The 20,725-nt window shown below is 58.1% G+C and overlaps 10 protein-coding genes across 10 annotated transcripts; 4 read left to right on the top strand and 6 right to left on the bottom strand.

Annotated features, from left to right (window-relative positions):
• Positions 1–4: 4 nt before the first annotated feature.
• On the bottom strand, positions 5–1,155 carry VTJ04DRAFT_1464 (uncharacterized protein; the record flags this gene model as incomplete). The annotated part of the gene is made up of 2 exons (XM_069359154.1): positions 5–202; positions 1,060–1,155. The coding sequence occupies 2 exons, from the start codon at positions 1,153–1,155 to the stop codon at positions 5–7; spliced, it is 294 nt and encodes a 97-aa protein (XP_069224072.1).
• Positions 1,156–1,322: 167 nt separating this feature from the next.
• VTJ04DRAFT_1463 (uncharacterized protein) lies at positions 1,323–4,113 on the top strand (the record flags this gene model as incomplete). Its single annotated transcript, XM_069359153.1, has 5 exons — positions 1,323–1,332; positions 1,394–1,430; positions 1,499–3,536; positions 3,617–3,787; positions 3,874–4,113. 5 exons carry the CDS (start codon positions 1,323–1,325, stop codon positions 4,111–4,113), a joined length of 2,496 nt encoding a protein of 831 aa, XP_069224071.1.
• Positions 4,114–4,365: 252 nt separating this feature from the next.
• On the bottom strand, positions 4,366–5,406 carry VTJ04DRAFT_1462 (uncharacterized protein; the record flags this gene model as incomplete). Its single annotated transcript, XM_069359152.1, has 1 exon — positions 4,366–5,406. One exon carries the CDS (start codon positions 5,404–5,406, stop codon positions 4,366–4,368), a length of 1,041 nt encoding a protein of 346 aa, XP_069224070.1.
• Positions 5,407–6,938: 1,532 nt separating this feature from the next.
• On the top strand, positions 6,939–8,519 carry VTJ04DRAFT_1461 (uncharacterized protein; the record flags this gene model as incomplete). The annotated part of the gene is made up of 3 exons (XM_069359151.1): positions 6,939–7,526; positions 7,584–7,751; positions 7,908–8,519. 3 exons carry the CDS (start codon positions 6,939–6,941, stop codon positions 8,517–8,519), a joined length of 1,368 nt encoding a protein of 455 aa, XP_069224069.1.
• Positions 8,520–9,790: 1,271 nt separating this feature from the next.
• VTJ04DRAFT_1460 (uncharacterized protein) lies at positions 9,791–11,511 on the bottom strand (the record flags this gene model as incomplete). Its single annotated transcript, XM_069359150.1, has 4 exons — positions 9,791–10,665; positions 10,736–10,974; positions 11,026–11,124; positions 11,189–11,511. 4 exons carry the CDS (start codon positions 11,509–11,511, stop codon positions 9,791–9,793), a joined length of 1,536 nt encoding a protein of 511 aa, XP_069224068.1.
• Positions 11,512–12,838: 1,327 nt separating this feature from the next.
• VTJ04DRAFT_1459 (uncharacterized protein) lies at positions 12,839–14,174 on the bottom strand (the record flags this gene model as incomplete). Its single annotated transcript, XM_069359148.1, has 2 exons — positions 12,839–13,906; positions 13,980–14,174. The coding sequence occupies 2 exons, from the start codon at positions 14,172–14,174 to the stop codon at positions 12,839–12,841; spliced, it is 1,263 nt and encodes a 420-aa protein (XP_069224067.1).
• A 692-nt stretch (positions 14,175–14,866) lies between these two features.
• On the top strand, positions 14,867–16,004 carry VTJ04DRAFT_1458 (uncharacterized protein; the record flags this gene model as incomplete). The annotated part of the gene is made up of 2 exons (XM_069359147.1): positions 14,867–15,371; positions 15,448–16,004. 2 exons carry the CDS (start codon positions 14,867–14,869, stop codon positions 16,002–16,004), a joined length of 1,062 nt encoding a protein of 353 aa, XP_069224066.1.
• Positions 16,005–16,547: 543 nt separating this feature from the next.
• VTJ04DRAFT_1457 (uncharacterized protein) lies at positions 16,548–17,180 on the bottom strand (the record flags this gene model as incomplete). The annotated part of the gene is made up of 2 exons (XM_069359146.1): positions 16,548–17,096; positions 17,175–17,180. The coding sequence occupies 2 exons, from the start codon at positions 17,178–17,180 to the stop codon at positions 16,548–16,550; spliced, it is 555 nt and encodes a 184-aa protein (XP_069224065.1).
• A 752-nt stretch (positions 17,181–17,932) lies between these two features.
• Positions 17,933–19,699, top strand: VTJ04DRAFT_1456 (uncharacterized protein; the record flags this gene model as incomplete). Its single annotated transcript, XM_069359145.1, has 1 exon — positions 17,933–19,699. One exon carries the CDS (start codon positions 17,933–17,935, stop codon positions 19,697–19,699), a length of 1,767 nt encoding a protein of 588 aa, XP_069224064.1.
• A 56-nt stretch (positions 19,700–19,755) lies between these two features.
• Positions 19,756–20,664, bottom strand: VTJ04DRAFT_1455 (uncharacterized protein; the record flags this gene model as incomplete). Its single annotated transcript, XM_069359144.1, has 2 exons — positions 19,756–20,422; positions 20,489–20,664. 2 exons carry the CDS (start codon positions 20,662–20,664, stop codon positions 19,756–19,758), a joined length of 843 nt encoding a protein of 280 aa, XP_069224063.1.
• Positions 20,665–20,725: the final 61 nt, after the last annotated feature.

Here is a 20,725-nt window from a genome sequence, read left to right as displayed (position 1 = left end):
GGCGTTAAGAGCCTGGTGCAATGGGACCCGAACGGGGTGTATGGATGCGTGCGTGTATCAGAGACGGGCAGGAGAAGGCCACCTCGTGTGGTCGAGGGATAGATGGAGGTTGGTCTATGACGGCATGACGCGAGCAGCCGGGCTTAAGTGCAGGGCTGCTCACAACGGCGTCGTGTAGTTTGGAGAAAGAAGTAATGGATAACTGCGCGAATATTCCGGGAGGCGGAAGTCGATGGGTAGATGAGGCGGTCGGTCAGTGGATACGTCAGGTGTTGGATTGGATGTTTGGGCGAAGTGGATGGGAGGACAGATAGGCACAAGGCGCTGGGACCTGGAGCCGGAGGCGATGACGACCTGGGACCACCACTGGTGGATGTAGGCTCTAGGCTGCAGTCGGCCCGGCTGCTTGTCAGGGATGTCTGCCTATGGCTGGTGCCAGCTGGCCGAAACCCGGGGGTTAGGGTTGTTGCTCGTTCATGTCTCTTGGATCGGATAGACCCGGCTTTTTGACACGACAACACACAACGTGCAAAAAAAGGCTGGGGAAAAAACGTCGGTGGACATTGGCTCCAATTCCTACATAACCTGAATGATGGCGGACGTTGGACGGGCTGACTCAGGCCCGGACTCGAACATATAGTAGCTGCTGGCTTGGTGACCTGCCCGATTTGGCAGAGGGACACGGAGCCGACGCCGGGCCAAGCGCCGGCCCCGGGTCATGATGGATCGGAGGATACTCCGGCTGTTAAGGATAGCATCTATTAACCGAGTATTTGCTTTCTAATTTTCTTGTTACAGGTCTTCATGGGGCTCTGATGTCTTTGGGACAACTTGACGACGGGCTGTCTTGTTTCTTTCGTCCGCCATCTTATTGGATTCGAAAATGGGGAAGACGTTGGATAATAGTCAAACAAGGCGAGAATACAATTAGATCAGATATTTTCGCAAGGTTCTATCCTTAAAAATCCAGTTGTCGGTATTTTTGAATCTGCCATGAGAGATCGTTAGCAGCGGAAGACAATGGTGAATTCCCAGTCAACAACACGTCAAGGAACTTACACAGTAATGAGGTGTTGACTGAAAACGGGGAACCCAAACTGGATTAGCGCTCCCGCGAAGCCAAGCAAGGCTTGGCCTGGGGTTGGTTGTGTTCATTTCGATGTGGGGCCCAGTCCAACGCATGGAACGCCGTCGCGTCTCACAACTCGAAGGCGCGTCATCAATTTCCAACTTCATGTTTGTGCTTATAAGCTGCGACTTCACGACAAAACAAGGCCCGGTAGATATGTGATATCTTCAAGGCCACTACCAGAGTCACAACAATGGCCACCCGTATGTTTTTGACCAAATTATAATCCAATGCCCAAAAATGATTCTGCTGACAATGCCACAGGTCAGGAGCGCATGCGCGAACGCATGCGAGGGGCAGGGTACGAAAAAGCTCAATACAGTTTCAAAATATCCCAGAAGACGAGCCAGCAACTGACACCAATATCAGGAGACACAATGTGGGAGACATAGACTTCGGATTCGTCATTCCCTTGGCCGAGCCACCTCCAGACGAGCCCCAGGAAGCCTCACCATCCGTTGAGGAAGAGGAAGATGAAGCACCGCCATCTACCTCACCTACTCCCGCTCCCGCTCCCCCAACCCGACACTCTCCCAACACTTCGGCGAAAAGGAAACGCCTTGACAGTGACGCTGCCCGACTGCCACCACCGCCTCCTCCTTCCGCTCCACAACACGCTGCCGAACATGATATCTACAGTCTCCCCGACCACAGCACCGATGCCGGTGAATCCACCCTCCCGGCCGCCCAACCGCCACTACCACAACCTCTACCTCCCGTAAATGACTCCGACCAACCCATGCCCGACGCCCCATCTCTCCCTCCCTCCGCGCGCCCTCATACCCAACCCCGTCCCCTCCCGCGCGGGCCCCTCTCCAGCGTCATCTCCGCCACCAAACGCCTCGCCATCGACCCTTCCTCCTCTCCTCCAGCCGCCGCTGCTGCCGCCGCCGCAGCAGCGACACGCTCCCCGCGCCCCAACCTCCCCGCGCGTCACCCGCTTTCCCCCGCTGTACAAATGGACATCGACATAGAAGAAGTCACCGAAAGCCCCGCCGACGCACCAGGTAGCGGCAGGCGACGGCGGCTACGCACCACGCCGGCAGTCGACTCGAGCGCGCTGCTGCAAAAGGTTTTGGCCGAGGTGGATAATACCATGGATTTGGATGAGGATGGTGGTGCGGATGGAGCAGGAAACGGGTTGGTGGCGAGCTCGTCGCCTATTGAGCGGCGCTTGGCCACCCGGAGGTTGGCGGCGAGGAGAGGAGCGGCGGGTAGGAAGGTGGTTGCTGCTGTTGCTGCTGCGGCGGCGAAGGCGGAGTTTACGGTTGATGTCACCGGTGGGAAAGGGAGGGAGGAGGTGGCTGGGAGTAGTCCGCCTGAGGCGAGGATGCGGAGAAGTGCGCGGGCCGCGGCGAGTAGGGTGGTTGAGGTTGAGGTTGCTGAGAGTGAGGTGGCGGTGGATGGTGAAGAGCAGGTGGAGGAAGAAGAGCAGGAGGAAGCGGGTGCGGAGGAGTCAGGACAGGAGGAAGAGGAGGAGGAGGAGGAAGAAGAAGAGGAGGAAGAAGAGGAGGAAGAAGAGGAGGAAGAAGAGGTTGCCGAGGAAGAAGACCACGAGAAGGGAGACGTGGAAGCGGTGGAAGTGGCTGAATCAACAATGCCAGGGGAAGAAGGATCAGTGGAGCTCGAAGCGGAGGAGGAAGTGAAAGACCAACCAGAAGATGCCGTGGAGGAAGAGGTGCAGGAAGAGGAACAGGAAGAGGAGCAGGCACAGGAGATCGGGGAAAAAGAGGCTGCTCAGAGGTTAGGAAGGAAACGCCTCCGGCGTAGCCCACGGGGACCATCGCCCGAGCTGGATGATACTGGCAGAGTCGAAGAGTCACCGGCTCCGACACGGCGCAGGAAAAGACAACAGGTCGCCAGTCCCGCGCAGCAGCAGCAACCGGCAAAACGGCCGCGGGGCAGGCCACCATCCAAGCCTCAATCACCACCTCAACAACCTACACGGGAGCCCTCTCCTGCATCACCGCCGCCGCCACAACCAGCAACTTCCCGTCAGCCACCCACCAAACCAAAAGAAGCAGCTCCACAAAAGAAACCCAGGAAACCAAAGAAAAAAACCACCATTCCCGCTGCCGACGACAACGACGAAGCAGAAAAGCCCTCCGGCTCCGTTTCCGTCGCCGTCCAGCGCTTTGCCAAGCCCCCACGCGCCTCAGCAGCGGGACACGACTCTTCGGCGGCCCGCGGGCTCGGCGAGAACCTCCCCGCCTTCTCCAACCGGGGCGGGGTCAACGCCATCGACGTGCTGTCGACGCTTTGCGAAGAGCTGATCGAGGCGTACCTGGGCAAGCTGGAGGAGCGGGGGCGGGCGGCCGAGGACGCGGCGACGCGGCGCGAGCACAAGACTATGTATCGTGCGCTCGAGGCCTTCCGCGAGGAGGTGAGGACGAGGTTGTTGGAGCATGTAAGTGTCTTTGTTCTTTCTTGTCGACCGATCAATTGGGGTGGGTAGAAATGTGATGCTGATTGCAAGGACGACGACAGACTATCGCTCTCGACACGCTTCACTCCCTCCGCAAGCGGGTGCGCGCCGCGCAAAAGGAAAAGCTCGCCCTGCGCGAGGAGATCCTGCGCATCCGTGCCGAGAGGGAGCAGGTGGCCCTGCGTATGGACGCGATTCGCATCCGGCACGAGGCTGAAAGCAAGGAGGCGTTGGTAAGTAGATTTCCTGCCGTATGCTTGTTGGAAGGAAAACGCACGCAGGGTCTTGGACAAAGATGACTGACTGGTGTGTCCATCAGCGGCATATTTCCCTCTCGTCGGCTATGCACGATATCGACCTTGCTGTGGAGAAGGGCCACGCGGCGCCCGACCTGTCGCCGGCGTCGCAGAAGAAGGCGGACCTCGCCAACCTGGAGCTGCTCATCAGCCGCGTGGCGGACCAGGCATGCTCGCGGAGCGAAGGGGGCGGGGCGTTGAAGCAGATTCGGGAGTTCAATGCGTTCCTGGAACGAGCGGCAGCTATCCTGGAGGGCAGGTAGATGGATGGACGGCCGAAAAAAAAAGAAAAGACGCCAGAGAAGCGCAGTAATGAGTATATGACTAGGTATATGGATACATGATGCATGCATCGTTGCATGGTGCTCTGCCCCGATGGTCGTCATTCCCAAGTTTTGGTGGATATTTTGTACATGTCCTCCTTTCCCTCCCTTTCTGGTATCAGTATGAGTACATCCATCCCATCCCAACCCTCATCTACGACACGTAGACTCTGGCCTTCTCGGCCCCCGTCTTCAATCCGTTTTGGTCCCACGCCACCGGGCAGCCATTTCAGCAACCCTATCAAAAATGGTTTCCTTACCCTCCTCCCTGCGCTTCTTGCGCTCGCGGGCCTGTTCCTCCCAAATACCCTGCACCTGGCGAGCCATCTCCACCTTGGACCGCCACTCGGCGCGCAACGCCTTCTCCTCGGCTTCGCGATCCTCAGGCGGCAGCTTCTCCAGCTTCTCCTTCCACTTGGCCAACAAGGCCGGTCCTGGCTCGGGGAAGTCCTCCTTTGCCGGCGCCGGCGCAGAAGAAGCAGCACCAGCACCAACACTAGCCGGCTTAGCAGCAGCAGGAGCAGCAGGAACCTGCACCTCATCATCAAACAGCCCCTTGAAAGGCGGCGGTTCCCTCCCTTCCTGCCGCGCCTTCTCTACCTCTTTCTCGCGCTGCACCATCTTCTGATACAACTCATCCGCGCGCATCTGAATCTCCTCATCCACCTCCGGGCTCCTCCCATAAACACTCAAATACCCCAGCGCCTTGAGCAGCCTCGTCTGCGCGGCGTAGCAGCGCTCGAAGCGGTGGACCTCGTCGCGGCACATGGTGGCGCGCGCCCGCCAGCTGCCGGACTTCATGCACGAGGCCCACTCGGACTGCTCCTCGGCGCAGTTCTCGAGGGCGGCGCGCCCGATCATGCCGCGCCGCTCCTTGTAGGCGGCCACCACGTCGGAGAGCTTCTCGCTGTCGGATTTGGTCTCGGCTTCGATGGCGGCTAAGGGGCGGTAGGTTTTCCAGAGGTGGGCGTAGCGGCCGTCGGGGAAGAGGGATTGCGGGGGCACGACGGGTTGGGAGGGGTCTTGTTGTTGTTGCTGGGTCTGGGATTGTGGTTGTGGTTGTTGTTGTTGTTGCTGTTGCTGTTGTGGCTGCTGCTGCTGCTCTGGGGTGCTGAGGTTGTACTTGACGGGAGACTCGCGCTCGAGGAACTCGCGCAGCTTGGGATCCAGCCGCCGGAGCGGATCCGAGTCATTGTTGCTGCCGGAGCCGAACCAGCCGTCGAACCAACCCATTGTGTCGGTGTTGTTGGTTTTTTGACGTGGATTACTGTTCCTGATCCCAGCTGGGTTGTGGAATTCGGGGAAGCTTGGAGGAGCTTGACGTCGGCATCTTTTGGGCGGTGGGGAACGGCAGAATGGCGGGACATTCATGGATGGGAGCTTGGTGGGAGATGAATATAGTCAACCCTAACCCTCTTGATGCACTTGATCCACCTCCATTTTCAGCCCTGTGAAATCGCCCGGATTCCCATCCGGTCTCCATCTCCAACTCCATCCCCAACTCGACTGATCGTCTCCATTTCACATCAACGACATCCAAAACACCCAACCTCCAGGAATGGGTCACCAAACATGATCTTTCTTGACCCTGCAGCTGATGTTCCAATGCATTAGAAACCGCAAATCATCATCCCTCCTCTTCCCTTTGTTGATGATCTGCATTTCACCGTTTTCCAATGTTGCTCACGGTCCAAATAAAGTTTGGCCTTAGCACCAGCCCTGGCCTCGTCGTCTGGTCTGGCCTGGTCATCTTGTCTGGTTGCTGCTCTTCCCTCGGATGGCCGCAGCGCCGACGACCTGGACCTTGACAGCAATCCCCGTCTTCACTTGGCGTCATCTCAAAATTTGCTCCTACGTCAACAAAATCCAACGTTATTTTTCATCTGATGGCATCCATATCCACCACGTTGTGTTCGGAGTGACATGCAGGAACGGGCAACTCGCTTCATCACCAAATGTTTCGACTTCCTCCTCTTCAGCCTAGCTCACGTCCAAAGTCTTGTCCCAAGCCCGGCGTCGAGTCTTGGCCTGTTAACGGAAACGCTGGCGTTTTCTCACAAATCGCTAACATGCCGAGAGTCGTGACAGGAGCCCAAGTTTCATCGCGACAGGGTTCCTGTGTCAGAGCGTTGCTCCCAAGGCCCCCTCGGCCTCCGCACCCCTCCATGTCCCCAGATGCGGCTCAACCTCTCCCGACGCCATCCCATGTGTAGTGTAAGTGTAAAATGGAACCTTGGGCGGCATCAAAGTCCACGGACCGCCGCCCTCCCGAAGCTCATCCAGGGTCCCTGTCGAACCACACGCATCATTTTGTTTCACACGACAACCACAGTTACATTGGACAGGGCACGTTGCCATTGCAGAAGCTTTGTTCATCGAGTGCCGAGCTGGGATGATGCTCTCCGGCGGGTCGTGATCAGACTGCTCCTGTCGCAGATCTCGTGAGAACATTGAGCCGCTAGAACATGAATATGATGTGCTATATCCCACCTGCGCCGGCGCCCGTCGCCGTCTCTCTCCTCTTCCCTTCCTTCCTCTCTTCTGCCCTCCCCAAAGGTCCATCTTCCGTGGTGCCCGGCCGTTAGGTTTCCTTCTCTTCACCTTCTTTTGTTCGTCTTTCACTTCGTGACTGCAGGCCAGTGTTATTTGTTTGCTTTTGCTTTCGTTTCTTCTTGAGCCTCGCTGTTCTCCTGACCCTCGACGACGTCAGTGCCTCTGGCTTTAATTTCCCTACCTGCAAATCCACTAGTGTCTCGACGACAAAGATGCAGCTCACCACCAAGACCTTTGTTACGGCTCTCCTTGCGGCCGCGGCCCAGGAGGCGGTGGCCGCTCCTCAGCGGGGAGCTCAGGCAGCTGGTGTTGACGGCGATGCCACCATCTTCACCATCCAGACCGTTGGTTTTGGCGAGTCAGAGACTGCTAGCTCCAGCACCCCGATCACGACCTCAACCTCCAGCGCCACCGCCACCACGACCTTGGCTGGAGCCATCCCCCCTGAAGAACTTGCCGCCATCCAGTCGAGCGCTGCCGCTGCCGCTTCGTCCGCCGCCGAGGCCAACGAGAGAGCCGCCCAGTCAGGCCTCAGGCCGCTTCCGGGTCTGCAGACGGCCGACGGGGGTGCCGGTACTCTCCGCCCGCTGCCCGGCTTGAATACCGACAATCTCAATGCTCTTCCCACCGCCACCGACTCGCTCGTCTTGACTGACATCCTCGCTCTGCCGACCGAGGTGGCCTCCGTGAGCCTTCGCCCGCTTCCTGGACTCGACGCCGGCGCCTCGGCCGGCCAGCCTCTCCTCCCGCTCCCCGGCCTGTCCACTTTGACCTCTGTCCTGCCGAGCATTGAGACCTCGGTATGTCCTCTTGAAATCCACGAGTGCGTGCCGGTTGACTAACCAAGTGTGACATAGATTATCGAGATCATCCCTACGCCCTCGGCCGTGATCGGGACCTTCACCCAGATCGTCGGCGGTTTCACCACCATCAGCGCCAGTTCGGCGGACGTCATCGAGACGCCCCCTGCCGAGGTCTTGCCAACCTCGACGCTGGATGGCGTGATTGGCTCCTTCACTCCGATCGTGGGTGTCCCAACCACTACTGCCGTCATCCCTGACCCCGCCGCGGGCGCGCCCTCGAGCGAAGAGCTCCCGCCTTCGTTCGCCACGCCCAGCGGCGACCTCACCTCCCCCGACAGCACAGCCAGCGCTGACCTTGGCTCGGGTGATGTTGTTCAGCCCACGGCCGGCTTGGACGTTCCCGCGGACATTCCCGCCGACGCGTCGTCGACTCTCCAGACCCTGCCTGGTCTGAACACCGACGCCCCCGTCACCGACTCCCTCACCCCGCTGCCGGGCCTGCCGACCGACTCCGCTGTCGAGGCCCTCCCGACTGATTCTCTCGCCCCGCTCCCCGGCCTCGACACGACCGCCGACGCCGCCGTGCCCACCGACTCCCTCACCCCTCTGCCAGGCCTCGACTCCACTGCCACCGACTCCCTCGAGAGCCTCCCCACCGACACCGTCGACAGCAGCACCAGCTCAAGCAGCAGCACCGACTTCATCGCCATCGACACGCTCACCGACACCACCCCGCCCGCTACGGGCACGGGCCTGGTCGCCATCCCGACCTCGTCGGTCCTGACCACCCTGACCACCGTCAACAACGGCGTCACGCAGACCCTGACCACCTCGGTGGCCGCCGTGGCGACGGGCGTGGGCCTGCCCAGCGCTTCGCCCTCCACGGCCGTCGTCGAGGCCGGCGCTATGGCCGTCTACGGTTCGAAGAGTGGTGCGGTCCTGGCGGCAGTGGTTGCTGGGTTGGTGGGGGTTGTGGGGTTGTTGATGTAAAGTTTCTTTTGCGGTTTGCGGGGTATGATGTTTGATGGAATGTGGTTAGACACAAATGGATGGAGAGAGACGGAGTTTCGACTATTGTAGCAATCCACTGGACATCATTATACATGGTTCGTTCGGTTCTGGGATTGGGGGAGCATAATACCACGGGGAATGGAAAGAGTGTGGCTTGTTGGTGGCTGCCAGGACGCAGCATCGGCGTTTGGCTTGCCTTTGCTTTTTCATTTTCTTTCATTCATTTATGTTTTCTTTTCATACTTTTTCTCTTTAACTTGGATGAAATGAATTGCCCTGTGGGGCACAGGGCGGTTTGTTGAACTTTTGGCGGGAGCAGAGTCGTATGTATCCTATGTATATACCCACCATTTCTTTTCTTGTTTTCTTAAAAAGATACCAACGGCTTGGATACCACACCTACCGACCTTGGAGGCGTAGGACTTGCGAGCTCACTACTGTTTTCACCAGTACAGCACTTACCGGCTGTTGGTGTGTGTGTGCGTGTGTGTGTGCGTGCGTGTGTGTCTAGTGCCTTTGAAATGAGAGGCTGTTGTCTCTGGAACGTTTTGACATCAGGTGATGATTTTCCGCCCAGTCCATCGGGAACCTGCCGTGCCGAGGGATCTGAAACACGGGGACGTGTTGGGACGGACGGACGTGATCCCCCGAGCGAGATCCCCCAATCTTAACGCTGACACCCAGTCTTTGTCTCACTGCTTGGACGAGGGGCTCGGTCTAGATGCGGCGTGCTCAGCTCAAGGGAGCCATACCTACGACAGCACATACGTCATTCAGAACTGGGCTGAAATAAGCCAAGCGGGTTGGAATTGCGTTCTCGAGACTCACGGTCTCATAGGAGTTGAATGGCACGGGGTGTTACTGGCTTGTCTCAGTCCTTCGCCCCGGCAGAAGGATGACGAGTTGTGCAACCTCAGTAGTTGACTCGGAATGCTATCTCCCTTTATCGCCAACACAGGACATTCACCATGACTTTGGCGGTGATTCCAAGTTGAAAAGAGCGTTGCTAAGCAACCTGGTCGTGTTTTGATGAGAAACGAGCCCCTGGGTAGATGTGTTTCCGGATTTACCGTAACTGCAGAGGGCCCAGCTACATGTCCCTCTCGTCTAAGAGAGGGAAAAACAAAAGAAAAAAAACAACAACGAAAGAAACTGCAACTTGGAATGCTCAACCATGACCCCCAAATCAACATAGCTCACCACTGTCCGTAGATAGTCCCCTGGCTCTCAACTTTTCCGCCTCCATTTTCCTAACTCCCCGGCATCCCGGCCCGGATATTCTCATACTGGCTGTCCGGATAACTCAGCCAGTTCTTCGTCTGCTCCAGCTTTCCCATCCCTTGCCTGACTGCTGCCACCAAGCTCTCGTCACCCTTCTTGTCTCCCGCTGCCTCCCAAAACACCGCTCCACCCAGCTTGTTCTCCAAAAGGTACTCCACCTTCCTCCTCGCGCTTGTGAGTGTGTCGTACGAGACCATGGTTCCCCCTCCGTACTTACTGATCCTGCCCTTGCCATTGGTGTTCTTGTTCCAGCCTGTCCAGCCACCACCGGTGCCGTTTTGGAAACTGTATGCCGCGCCCGCTTCTTCGTCATAGAACTCTTCAGCCCCCGGACGAGGCAGGTCGCGATACAGCCAAATCCCCGGCTGGCCTTGCAGAGACCCTTCAGAGCCAATGCCGTTGTACGGCTTGCCAGGACCCTCGGTGTTTTCGAACTGGCGTCCGTAAAGGGGCAGGCCGAGGACGATCTTGCGCGAGGGCACGCCACGGGCAATGTAATCCCTGACAGCCCGTTCGGTGCTGAACTTGGTGGCTTCGGGGTTGGACTCGGAGTGGAAGAGGTTGGCTTGGTGGCCTGATGTCGAGTCCCAGCTGCCTGCGTAGTCGTAGGCCATGATGTGCCAGGCGTCGAGGAGCGGGTCCATGGCTTCAATGTCGAGGACGTCGTAGTTCTTTGGCCCCGCAGGCGCGGCGATGGTGAGAAGGAAATGGTGTCCTTTTGCGTACTTAGCGGCATAAGAGTCCATGGCAGCACGGCAGGTTTTCAGAAGGTCGACATAATCTTGAGCCTCCTGCGCGTTGGCGGGGTATTCCCAATCAATGTCTAGGCCATCCATACCCCAATCTGCGATGGAAGGGTTTGATATGTGAGCTGAACAGCTAGGATGCAGAATCCACCTTGAAGGGGTGCTTACCTTTCATGAGGGTGACAGCGGATTTGCAGAAGCGCCTGCGTCCAGCCGCCGTGGCAGCGACTGGCGCGAACTTGGGCGAATAAGTCCAGCCACCGATGGAGAGGAGCGTCTTCATCTGGCGGTGCTTCTTCTTCAGGATGTACAGCTGCTTGACGCAACCATAGGCGTTGTTACCAACGTCGTTCCACGAGTCTCCTTCGTAGTGTTTGTCCGTGTCGGACCAGCTGTCGGACGATTTACTATGATAGCGTCAGTATGCGGCTCGGAAGGCAGTCTAGAAGCCCACTTACACCTCTCCATCCGGCCCAATGTCGGCAAAGGCATAGAGTATATGCGTCACTTGGTCTGCCGGAATGTCTTGTGGTTGCATGTCGGCGCCATAGATCCCCCTGAATGATCAGTCAGCTCCTTGGTCGCTCGCTCAGACCAATAAAGTTGGTAAACAAGACAGACCAGTTAGTGAAATAGAGGGCATTTCGATATCCCGCAAAGCCTGTGTTGTTTTTTGGCGCTGTGATATTCACAAACGCCGTGATCTGAGTTTCTGGTTTCGGCGATGCGGTTGTTTTCTCACTGCTCGCCGTTTCAGTGGAAGTCGCCTTCTCCGTTGGTTCTGGCAGATAGACCGTCTCCGTGACTGTGACCGCCTCACACGAGACCTCAGCAACCTGACCGCTACCAAGGCTGAGACCCAGGTTGAGCAGGTTCGGCAGTGCCCACGCCCCAGGGGCGAGTGCCAAAGGGGCCGTCAGGAGCACAAGCGAAGATGCCACCATATTGCCCCGGTTTGGTAGAAGAAGAAGAAGCAATAAGGCAACCACGCACAGCACCCCCTAAGAAGAAGAAAGAGAAAATCCGACAGGCAGAGAGAAAGTGTGCGAGGTAATAGTGCTGAGCCAGTCACTTATAAACAGTCGCGATCAGTCTTTGGCGCGTTGGCGTGCCGGCTGTCGCGAGGAATGTAGGCGATGTTCTGGCGCCAGCTGGACCACAACCACAGAGACGAGACATCCGGGGGAATGTGGAATGGAGATGGAACAAGTTCTGCATCGGCGTGCCCGTGGGGGGAAAATATGAGCAAAGCATTTCCGGCATTCTGGGAAGCAGCGTCCAGTCCTCGGGGGTTGCTGTGTTGCGTGGGGAATGGAACGAACAGACAGACACATGGACTGGTACTGCTACCGAGTTACCTACCAGGAAAGTGCATTCTGGATTTCGCGATGTCCAGTTCCAATCTCGGCCCATGCCTTAGCCGGGGTATGTGGTAGACATGATGGCACTTACTATCACGTTAGTGCCCTCGGCAAGGACCTACAAACCATCCACGGAATGTTGACGTTCCATTGTGTACCTGCAGTGATGTGACGGTAGGATAGACGACAACCCGGCCCAGTAAAGTATATAGAAGGGCACGATATAAACGGAAACCACATCAACCGCATTGCTCCGTCTATCATACCCGGCGGGATGCAGAGTACGCCGGTATAGAAGCCTGTATGTCAACATGACCCGGAGAAGGGATGACTCGAAGAGAGAACCTTCTTGTGAGGACGGCGGCTCGTGCCTCCTGGTTCCGCTGCTGGTTTCCTGGATATGATCATGGTGCAACTGGAAAAAGCGATGCCATGTTTGTTGCTCAAGGGAGAGCTTCATGGCTGACAGCCTGGAGAATTAAACATGATCGGCGAGTGGCGCTCAGGAGATTGCCAACAACTTTATGCAAGTTGCTGCTCTGACATTGAAGACAACCTGGATGGAAGGCAGAAGAATATGTGCGAGAGGGAACTTCATGAGACGTTGCAAACTACTGCAGTAGACGGTAGTCCCTGGCATGCCCAGTCGGCATTTGAGCCGGCCTGCAAGGGGCCGTGGGAACATGCATCTATCAACCGAGCATCCGTACTTACTTTCCCTTTGTAATACCGCATGACGCCTTGTGACGCGCAGGTATTGCCCTCAATTCAACCCTCATACCCAGACCTTACTCTATAATCCTTACCAAACTCCCACAAAACCAAGCCACGCTGGGGTATCGTTTGCATTTCCCGGCTGCGAAGGGAGTCCTCGCCGCCCGCCATATCGCCACGAACCCTCAAATATAGCCTAGATCGTCGCCTTCTCCAGTTCCTTCGCCAGCTCGTCGACGTCCTTGTCCTTCCGCTGAGCGACTGGTTCCTCCTGGGCTGCTGTTTCTTCCTTGATGAGCTTCTCGGCCTTCTCCTCCACCTCATCCTTCTCCTCCTCAGACTCTTCCTCCTCTTCCTCCTCCTCGGATTCCTCCTCCAGATCGCTCAGGCTGTCAAGGCCCCACTCATCCTCAATAATGACATCTCCGGCCTGCTCCTCCTTGCGCTTTTCGAAGAGTTCTTGGAGCTTGACAATAACCTCATCATCCTCTTGGAACTTGTTGCCGTTGAGCTCAAGCTTCCTGAGCACGGGCAGGGCCTCCTCAACGGCATCAGCCAGCGCCTTAATTCCCTTGCTGGTAATCTCGTTGTACTGCAGGCGCAAGATCTTGAGCTTCTGATTCTTGCCCTTGGCCAGAGCCTTGGCCAGTTCCAGGCCGCCCTTGCCGCTGAGCAGAGAGTCGCCGACGCCAAGCTCGACAAGCTCAGTCCAGCCGGGCGTGACCTCGGCGAGAGCCTTAGCGCCAAGCAGGGTAAAGGTATTGTCCTGGAGATCTAGAATTTCGAGGTTCGAGGCATGGCGCAGACCCTCGCTCAGCAGGTAAGAGATACCCTCCTGGCGAATACCGTTCTGCACCATCTTCACCTCGCGCACCTTGTTGTGGAGGCGGAAGGCCTTGGCCCAGGCCGCCATACTGCCGTTTTCCAGGCGGTTGCGGCCGCAGATGACCGTCTCGAGATCGGGCACCTCCTGGCCGGCCTTGCGGGCCTCCTCCTTCTTCGCGTGCAGCTCCGAAAGGGCATCGGCGATGAGGATACCAGCGTGCGGGCCCAGCCCGTTGTTGTTGAGGTAGAGATGCTGAAGAGGAACGTGCGCCGAGAGGAAGGCGACCAGTGGGGCCTGGGTATTCAGACCGAAGGCGTTGTCGTTGAGGTTGACGGTGTTAAGGTTCGGGAGATTCAAGATGGAGGTAAGCAGCGACGAGAGGGCCTCGGGGATCTCGCTGAGAAGACGGCCGGTGAAGATGTCGGCGAGGTTGGCAACCTGGGAAAAAGGAGAGGCAAGATTAGCGCATGAACGTGAAGCGTAAGTAATTGACGGACCACGAGCGGCTCACCTTCAACGTCTTTTTCGTGGCGAGAACTTCGCCCAGGAGTTTGCAGGCGCCGACGCCCAGGGTGTTTCCGAGGAGGTGCACCTCCTCGACGTCGTCCATGGCGCGGAGTTCGGCAATGTGAGGTTCGAGGTCCTCAGCCGTGTCGAGCTTCAGACCCCTCCCCTCGAGGGAGAAGATCTTGGTTGAGGTAGACATGGTGGCTGCGATGACGAGGGCGAACTGGTTGAGGGAGGATGGGTTTGTGGGACGGTAGAGGGAGAAGAGGCTCTCGGGCGCTTTGTGACTGGTGGTGCAAAAACAAAAGTTGGGCGTCGTCCCAAGAGAGGCGCGGTAGCCTGGGGGGGCACTAATGAAGTCTGCCTGTATTTACATGTACTGAGATGGTGGGGGAGGGGTAATGGATCAATGACCCCTGGCAACTTTTCGCACTGGTGGGGAACCGACCTGACCGCCATCCCCCCTGACCCACAGTTGGCGGCACTTGTCAGCACTCGCAAGAGCCACGTGCCAAGACTAAAGGACCAGAAGGGTGTCGTCTTGGCAAGCGCTCTCGCTCGTCCGGGCCGCAGCTTCCATCTGGGAAGAGGCCACTGAAGGGCGACCTTCCGACATTGATTCTCGGTTGTGTTGGTGGTCGCGACGCGCTCGGGGCTGAAATTCTCCAAAAGTTGTCGTCAATTGCCCTCCGCAACGGCCATCCAACTGATTTCCCAGCATCAGCCACCAAACCTCCACCGAACAGGTCTCGGTCATCAGCCACTGCGTACTTCATCATCTCGTCGACTCTATAAAACGTCACCTCTTCGCCATCTCACACAACATCACCATCGTCATCGACATCGAAATCGACCATCGTTCTCAACCCGCCCATCGAGGCACTCGCCGCCATGGACTATCCAATGGATGATTCACCACTCTCATCGATGGCGCCGTCCGAGGATGAATACCCGGACGAGGCCACCGAGATCATGGATGAAGGCCCGCCGCCGAAGCGCATCAAGGTCACAGGCGCCGGCCGCTCCAACACCCCATCAGCCGTCGCGCCCGATCCAGAAGTCGATCGCGACGACTCCCTAGCGGGAATGTCGGACGTATCCTCCGACACCGATGGAGACGTCCCCAGCTCGCCCATCCATTCCCGTCCAGACGAAGATGACTTCCAGGAACAGATCACCGTTTGTGCATGGGAAGGATGTCGCATTGGCGATCTGGGAAACATGGACAAGCTCGTCGAACACATCCACAACGACCACATCGAGACGCGCCAAAAGAAGTATACGTGCGAGTGGGTTGGCTGCCCGAGGAAGAGCATGCCGCACGCCAGTGGTTACGCGCTCAAGGCGCATATGAGGAGCCACACGCGCGAGAAGCCATTCTATTGCTATCTTCCAGGTAAGCGTCTTGATTTCATTGCGCAACATCATCATATGGATCCATTCGGAGCACAATTGTTGACAAATCTCACCAGAATGTGACCGTGCCTTCACCCGTTCCGACGCGCTCGCCAAACACATGAGGACTGTCCACGAGACCGAGGCCCTGCGCCCATCCGACCCGGTTCCTAAGAGCATGCAGGGTGCTGCGACAAAGGCCAAAAACCTCAAGATAATCATCAAGACGCCCCATTCTCACTCGGCCGCGCAAGACGATTCCGCGTCGGGCGGTGGCGGAGGCGACGACGGCAGTACTGCAGATGACTCGTCGGGTGACATGTTCACGCCCTTGACCGCGGAGCAAGGGTTCACGCCGAGTGAGCTCGCCATGCCGCTCGAGCGGTTGGTCAAGCTGTGCCGGCTCCAGGTCAAATGGGCCGAGGAGGAGGGCGAGCGCCTGCGCGCGGAGTGCAAGCAGTGGGAGGAGTTGTACAAGCGCGAGTGGCTTGAGAAGGAGGTGCTGCTTGAGCAGGTAGTGCAGTCAGAGCAGGCATGGCACAAGGAGCGTCAGCGCGAGCGGGCCAGACAGGAAGCGGCTCGACAGGAAGCGGCCCGACAGGCCGCTGAATCAGCTGCCACCCTCGAGGCCTAGGAGGCAGCGAAGCGAGGAACTCAGGCAGGCTCACTTGCCGTCTTGCGGCGACTTGGGCTCACTCGGCCTGTGCCAGGAGCTTGGCGACCGGCCTTGGAAGATGTTATGAATGGCCCGGGGTATTTGGAAGCGGGGCGTTGGGCAATAGTGTTTATACACTGGACTGTTGTGTACAGGAGAAGAGGCGCTCTGCGGTTGATATTGTTACTGGCATGGCCGGTTACGGCTTCGAGTTTGTGCTGGCGTTATAGGGTAGGTTCAGGGTCCGGGAGTCACGGGAATAAGGTACCAGCACATCACAGGAATCCAAGGAAACTAATATAAACAAACATGGAGCGCACTTCAGCTCAACCGGTGCTATTTCCCATCTCCGCGCGCGGGGCAGATTTAAGTGTGTACTGAAATGCTGGCCAGATGAAATCAGAGAAGACATTAGACCATTTCCTGTCCCACTTCCAAAATCATAGATAGGTATCTTGCCTCGTCCTACATTTTTCACGTCCTTCAAACCTCGATTTCCCAATCTCGTCCTTACTACCCCACCTACCTCTTCTTCTTCTTCTCCGCCACCGCGTTCCTAAAAGGCCAACCACTCACGCTCTTGTCCGCCCCTGTCCGCCGGCTCACCCGCCTTCCCCCTTCCCCCGCAAACAGCAACACCCACAACCCAAACGCCGCCAGTAACCCAGACCCCAAGGCTCCCAGGGCATACCCGGTCTGCCGTCCGCCGGTCGCCGTGTACCGCGTCCAGGCCTGGGCGGCTGTGGCTGTGTGGTGGAGGGACGTAACCAGCACTGCGGCGCGCGCGAGGGGGGTTGGGTTGGATGGCGAAGATGATGGGGAGGAGGAAGAATATGATGATGGCGAGATGTCGAGCGGTAGCACGCCCGAGAAGACGAGAAGCAGCCCCGCGAGCGCGAGCTGCGACAGGCCGAGGGAGCGGGCGTAGTACTTTTCCAGGGTGAAGTCGATGTACAGCTGCGATGGCAGGTCGATGCGGAGAAGGGTGCTGATGAGCGACGGCCAGATAATCAAGGGGAGGGATTGCAGGGACAGCCAGGCGAGGCTGGAGACGGTGTAGATGGTGACGGACTAGTGCCGTAGTAAGGGCGGGTTAGTTAATATCTGAGAGAGCGGAAGGTCGGGGAAGGTAGGGGTAAGGTTGCTTACATCCATGGCTGAGGTGCTGTGCTCTTCGCACGACTGGCCCGGGACAGGTTGATGAGGGTGCGAGGGCGAGGAGCAAGTTTTGAGCCCACTCTTATGAATCGTTAAACTTCGCAGCTGTTTATTTTGATTCCCCTAACCTGTTGAAAAATTCCACGCTTCTCATGCCAACATTTCCTCGACAGTTCATGTGAAATTGGAGGGGAGGCTGAAGTGGTGTGGTGAGTTGCTCAGCCTTGCCCTACGTCATCGGAGATCCATCGACAATGTTACATTACGTAAATTACACTGCCAAGCACCCCACTCCGCCCGCGTTATCGGTGGCGGGGCAACTCTACCGGGTTGTTACCGAAACGCGGGCGCAGAGCTGGAAACCGCCACTACCCGCGGCCGACATCGCATCTTGCGTTCGCGGGCAAACTTGAACTTTTGGATGTGCATTTCAAAGCAAGTTAGTACTACTCACACAAACAATCCGTGCATTTCCGGTGGCCAAGCGCCCCCCACGTCGAACCGAAGACGCCTTAATCTTTAAAGTTACCGGCCCAGGAACAGCATACCACCCGAAGCACAAGATCGAAACGAACTGACAAGACGAGAGTTGATCGCGGGGTATTAACCCCCAGCGTTGGAGTCATTCTTTCTATTCATTCCATCTGCCAGTAGGCAGACCATTTCTACAGAGCATAACCAACGCTCTCAACTACCCCCCAGCCGACAACACCGCGCGCCCAAAACAACGAAGAGGTACCCGCGCCGCCATGTCCGCAATCCTCTCCGTCGACGATCTCAACGACTTCATCTCCCCCGCCGTCGCCTGCATCAAGCCCGTCGAGACCCTCCCCGTCGAACAACCACCAGAACAACAGCCGACCTCCTCTGAAGCTCTCGAATTCGAAGTCATCCTCGACGGCCAACAGAAGTCCACAACTACAAATGGCACAACCGCGCCGGCAAAGATCTCCCTCACCGACTGCCTCGCCTGCTCGGGCTGCGTGACCACCGCCGAGGCCGTGCTCGTCAGCCTGCAGAGCCACAGCGAGGTTCTCAGCGTTCTGGACGCCGCGCCGCAGCTGCGTGTGGTACCGCGCGTCGATGGAGCCGGTGGCTTTGCCGTCCCCGGATTGGAGGATCCCGCAGCCAAGTTGCTCGTCGCTAGCGTGTCGCCGCAAACGCGGGCCAGTTTGGCGGCGGCGTGCGGCGGCGGGGTCACGGAGCAGCAGGCCGGGTGGATGCTGGAGCAGCTCTTGATGGGCACCGAGGGGCTTCGCAAGGGAGGGAAGCATGGCAACGGGTTCACATGGGTGCTGGACACCAACGCGGCGAGGGAGGCGTGTCTGGTGCTTGGGGCGGACGAGGTGTTGGGAGGCGCGAGCGGCAAGGCTGCAGAAGTTAAGGCGCCCGTGCTGACGTCGTCATGTCCCGGGTGGGTGTGCTATGCCGAGAAGACGCATCCCTACGTGCTGCCGCACCTGTCGCGGGTCAAATCGCCGCAGGCGCTGACTGGCACGTTGGTCAAGACGGTCCTCAGCCGGGTTCTGGGGATCGCGCCGGATCGGATATGGCATCTCGCTGTGATGCCATGTTTCGACAAGAAGCTGGAGGCGAGCCGGGCCGAACTGACGGATGCCGTATGGGCGGGCGACGGCAAACCGGGAAAGGGAATCCGAGATGTGGACTGCGTCATCACAAGCAAGGAAGTTCTGATGCTAGCTGCTTCGAGGGAGGTGGATTTCTTCGGCCTACCCAAGTCGGCGCCAGGCCAACCGTCTTTCCCCGACCCCATTATTCACCGGTTTTTGTTCCCTCCGCACCGTCGGAAACAGCCGAGAGAGGCGGGAACATCCGGTGGGAATCTTCACTACATCCTCCTCGACGCGCAGTCGAGAAATCCTGGCTCTCAAATCCAAATAACGCGCGGCAGAAATGCTGACGTGGTCGAGACGGCTGTCGTCAGTCCGTCAGGCGAGGTCGTTTTCAAAGCGGCCCGCTACTACGGCTTCCGCAACATTCAGAACCTCGTCCGCAAGCTGAAGCCGGCAAAGCTGCCCCGTATGCCTGGCGGCAAGCCATTCGGCAGCGCGCGGAAGCCAGCCGGCAAGTCAGCTAGTCTGGACTACGCCTACGTCGAGGTCATGGCGTGTCCCGGCGGATGCACCAACGGCGGCGGACAGATCAAGGTCGATGACCAAGTTATCATCGATCGCAAGTCCTTTGGCGAGAAGCCAGGCCCAGATGAACAACGGGCTTGGCTGGCCGAGGTCGACGAGGCCTATTTCTCTGGCGAGGAGCCAGACCTTGCGCACGGCAATGACCCCAGCAGTGGCGACCAACAGAAGGACCTGGTCGCAGGTATTTCTCCTTCGCACATTCGAGATACCCTGGCGCATTGGGCGGATATAACGGGCATAGATCTGGGGAGGTTGGCGTACACTAGTTTCCGCGAGGTGGTAAGCGACGTGGGCAAGCATGTCAGCGATACGGAACGAGTAGTGCAGCTAGCGAGCAAGATCGGCGGCGGGTGGTAGTCTCCCATGTCGCGTTGCCATCGTAGACTATCAAAGTTAGATCAAGAACGATGAGTTCAGCCATGAGGGCCTCCGCGCCGGGCGAACCCGAAGCCTCTCCCCGACCCGTCCGGCCCTCTGGGTGCGCGAATGATTTGATCCTCCTCGCGAGCTCCGTTTCCACGCCCGCGGCCTGGCTGTCCTGCTCCGTCGCCGCGCCTCTGCAAGTTGAAGCCTAGTTTTGGGGAATAGTTCGGGTCGTAGAGTTCTCTCGTGCCGTTGCTTCCGGATTGCTGTTGATGGGTTCCTTGCGCCCTCCTGTCCAAATCGCCGCGTCCCCGACCGCCTCGGCCGCGGCCGCGACCCCGGTGATTCGGTCGTCCACCATCAGATCCACCACCGGACTGTGGCGTCCCTGTCCGTTGCGGAGTCGACTGTCCCGAGGAAGGTTCCGAGTCGCCAAAAATTCTAGCCCGCGCCTCTTCGTACCGTCGCTGCTTCTCCTCGAGCCTTTTCTGGATCTCCTCGGCCGTCTCCTGCTTCCTGGCCTCCCTGTTTTCGTCATCTTTCTCTTCGTCGTCGTCCCGTATTGACAGCTGCTCGAGGCCTGTTGCTGGGTCTCGCTTGGCAAGGATCTGTGGCGTGGGTTTGCGACTTAGGAGCTTGACAGGTGGCTTGAAGACGGTGGAAAACGGAATGTCGTTGCCGGATGGTGGGAGGATAGGTGGTTCGTCGGGTGAATCGCTGCAGGTCGAGGGTTAGAAGGGTCTGCTTGCCCAACGCAAGGAACGGCGCGTTCTGCGGACGTACGCGGACTCCCAAAGCTTGCGCTGTTCCTCCCGGTGTTTTGCGAGGAGCGCAGCACGGGTCATCGGCGGCTCCGGCTGCGGCGCAGGCGCCTTGGACCGCTCCTTTGCGGCGCGGTCGGCCTTTTCTTCCCAATCGTCATCATCCCAGGCATCGGGAATGTGGTCGTCCTTGGGCATTGTGGAGGAGCAAGGTCAAGAGCAGGCTCGGATGATAAGCGACCGCGATCAACGTTCAATG

The sequence above is a fragment of the Mycothermus thermophilus genome (assembly GCF_041956435.1).
Source record: "Mycothermus thermophilus strain CBS 625.91 unplaced genomic scaffold VTJ04scaffold_1, whole genome shotgun sequence".
NCBI classification, from domain to species: domain Eukaryota; kingdom Fungi; phylum Ascomycota; class Sordariomycetes; order Sordariales; family Chaetomiaceae; genus Mycothermus; species Mycothermus thermophilus.
This window is presented reverse-complemented; position numbering and strand designations above follow the sequence as displayed.